Source organism: Lepus europaeus, chromosome 12, assembly GCF_033115175.1.
Source record: "Lepus europaeus isolate LE1 chromosome 12, mLepTim1.pri, whole genome shotgun sequence".
Lineage (NCBI taxonomy): Eukaryota > Metazoa > Chordata > Mammalia > Lagomorpha > Leporidae > Lepus > Lepus europaeus.
Genome location: NC_084838.1, coordinates 978736 through 981693, shown reverse-complemented (window position 1 = coordinate 981693; position 2958 = coordinate 978736). Strand labels below are relative to the sequence as shown.

The 2958-nt window shown below is 70.5% G+C and overlaps 1 protein-coding gene across 1 annotated transcript; it reads left to right on the top strand.

Moving 5' to 3' along the window:
* Positions 1–764: 764 nt before the first annotated feature.
* On the top strand, positions 765–1903 carry TMEM141 (transmembrane protein 141). The gene is made up of 5 exons (XM_062206846.1): positions 765–851; positions 1013–1079; positions 1179–1262; positions 1386–1493; positions 1680–1903. Exons 1-5 carry the CDS (start codon positions 798–800, stop codon positions 1691–1693), a joined length of 327 nt encoding a protein of 108 aa, XP_062062830.1. The 5' UTR covers positions 765–797; the 3' UTR covers positions 1694–1903.
* Positions 1904–2958: the final 1055 nt, after the last annotated feature.

Genomic DNA, 2958 nt, shown 5'->3' with positions numbered 1-2958 from the left:
CCGGGCGCACAGGGGTGCTGTCACCCCGTCGCTGCCTCTGGGCAGGGGGGTTCGCAGCCGCTTGCTCTGGGCCACTCGCGCAGGGCCCGGCCAGTGGGGAGGAAGGGACGGGCCCCGGGGGGACGGAGCCCACAGCCCCGGCGCAGGGGTGCTGCGGTCTGCACTGGGAGGGGCGGGCACTGCGGGGTGAGGACTGCGCACGGGCAGGAGCAGGTGCCCCACAGCGCCAGGGAGCGGGGTGACCTCCCAGGAACCTCTGCTGTCCCCCCCACCGTGGCTGGAGGGCCGCCCCCCCCCAGGTGCAAGCGAATCCTTACCGGGTCCCCTGCAGTACGGGGCGGCGTGGGTCGGGGACGGCAGATTCCTGACGGGCAGGGAGACCTTCCACTGCCCGACTGCTGGTCACCGACCCTGCGCTGCCGTGCTGCAGTGGACACGGGGGCTGGACCGTGAGATGGGCGCCTCCACACCTGGGGCACTGGGGTCGCTCCCCGCACAGCGACACAGCGGGATGGCAGGAGAGACCCCAGGACATCCTCGGCCCGCCATGGGGGGCGCAGCGGATTGATGGGACCCCCGCCCAGGCCCCGCCCCTCTCCTCCGCCCCCGCCCAGGCCCCGCCTCTCTCCTCCGGCTCCGCCACGCCCTGCAGGCCCCGCCCTCGCCCAGGCCCCGCCTCTCCGGAACTCCGGAAGGCTCCGCCCCCAGGCTCCGCCCTTCGCTGAGGCACGGCCCCGCCCCGCCCCTCTCCGGCGGCTCCTGCGCATGCCCACTCCTCTCCTCGAGCCCGGCCAGCCATGGTGACCCTGGGCCTGTCCCGTGTGGACGACGCCGTGGCCGCCAAGCACCCGGTGAGAAGGCCGGCCCGGGACGCAGAGCCCCAGGCCTCGGGGGGCTCGGGGGCGGGGGCGGCGTGCCCCAACCCTCGGGGTCCCCGTGCCCCCTGCCCGGGCCTCCGCCCGCCCAGAGCAGCGCGGGGAGGGGCTCAGCCGGCCACCGCTTCCCCACGCAGGGGCTCGGGGAGTACGCGGCGTGCCAGTCCGGCGCCTTCGTGAAGGGCGTGGTCACCTTCCTCGCAGGTAGGCCGGGGCCCGGCGCCCGGGGCTCCGCGCCCTGCTGCCCCCCAGGGCAGGTGCCAGCCCCGGGCCCCGGCTGACGCGCGGACCTCGGCCCCGCAGGCTCGGGCGCCGCCTTCGGGCTGCAGATCCTGCTTCGGAGGAGGTTCCCGTACGGCTTCCAGTGGAGCGTGCTGCTGGCCGCGGGTGGGTACCCGACCCGCAGCCGGGTCTGCCGCAGGCCAGGGCTGTTGGGGGCCCTGCCCCGAGCCGGCCAGCCTCCCTAGCGGAGCACAGAGGCTGAGGCCCGGCCCCCGCCCCGCCCCGCAGTCGCAGGCTCGGCGGTCAGCTACGGGGTGACAAGAGTGGAGTCCCGGAGATGCCGCGACCTCTGGCTCTTCCTGGAGACAGGGCGGCTCCCCAGCGACCCGGACACAGGTGAGGGAACCCAGGGGCGGGGAGTGGGCGGAGCAGGAAGGCGGGCAGGGGGAGGGCCCTGGCCCCCGGTATTTGTCGTGCGTGTGCCTGCCCACGCGTGTGTGAGAGAGAGAACAGGGAAGGGGACTGAGCGCCCCGCCCCGCCCCGCCCCCACCTCGGTGATTGTCTCCCTCTGCCTCTTCCAGGTGGGCGCAGCTAGGAGAGCGTGGACACCGCCCTCAGCGGCCCTCGGCGCACCTGCTCTGCCGGCCCCGCAGATTGGCAACACCCCCAAGACCCGCCCTGGAGCCGCTGTGACCAGGGGTGTGCTGTGGACAGGGCTGGTGCCCACACCCCTTCTCCAGCCCCTGCGGCCCCCACAGGGCCAAGGGGTCAGCTTGTCCAAGGCTAATAAACAGCTTGTGCTTTCCCTGCCCGAGTGTCCAGTCGAAGAGGTCGTGCGTCACCTGTTACCACGCAGCCGGCCTGGAGGCCGGGTGAGAGCCTCCTGCTGGCCCTCGGGGGGGCACAGAGGCCTCTCTGCTTGGGGGTCTGACCCCTGCTTGGCTGGGAGCAGCGGAGAGCAGACGGGCGGGTGTGGGCCTTGGCCGCCTGCCGCTCCGAGCTCCCCGATCCAGGAGGTCCCTTCTCCAGGGAAGGTTGAGGACAGAGTCCCAGAGGGCACAGCCGCCCAGGCTGCCCAGGCAGCCCAGCCCGGCAAGAGGAAGAGGCCAGGCTGGGCGAAGCCCGGTGCCCGTCACGGCTGGGAACGGCGGGGTCTCGGCACAGGCTCAGGGCGCTCCAGCCCCCGCCCCGCCCTGCCAGGCCTGTGTTTGCCAGTACCTCGTGGGCCGTCAAGTTTGGGAGGGTGGCACCGTGACAAAGCCCAAGGTAACTGTCGCTTAAGCCAGCTACAGCTTCACTTTTCTGTGACTAAGAGCCCAGGAGGGTCACAGGTTATATGGCTTCAGGGCCCCAGGCTCCGTTCCCAAGTCCACCTCATGGGTTCGGGCAGCTGCACTAACTCCAGCCATGAGTCCTCATCCCAGCTGTCAGGAGAGGGGAGCTCCATCACCTCTGCTCACACGGCATTGGCCAGGGCTCAGCTGTGCTCCCGGCTCGGGACGCTCAGGAAAGCAGCCGCAGCGGTTCTTTTTCTTTCTTTTTTTAAAGATTTATTTGTTTACTTGAAAGAGTAACAGAGAGAGAGAGAGAGAGAGAGAGAGAGAGAGAGAGAGGGAGGGAGAGGTCTTCCATCCTCTGGTTCACTCCCCAAACGGCCGGAGCTGAGCTGCTCCAAAGCCAGGAGCCAGGAGCTTCCTCCTGGTCTCCCACACGGGTGCAGGGACCCAAGGACTTGGGCCATCTTCCACTGCTTTCCCAGGCCACAGCAGAGAGCTGGATCGGAACAGGAGCAGCCAGGACTAGAACCGGTGCCCATGTGGGATGCAGGCACTGCAGGCTGGGGCTTTACCTGCTACACTC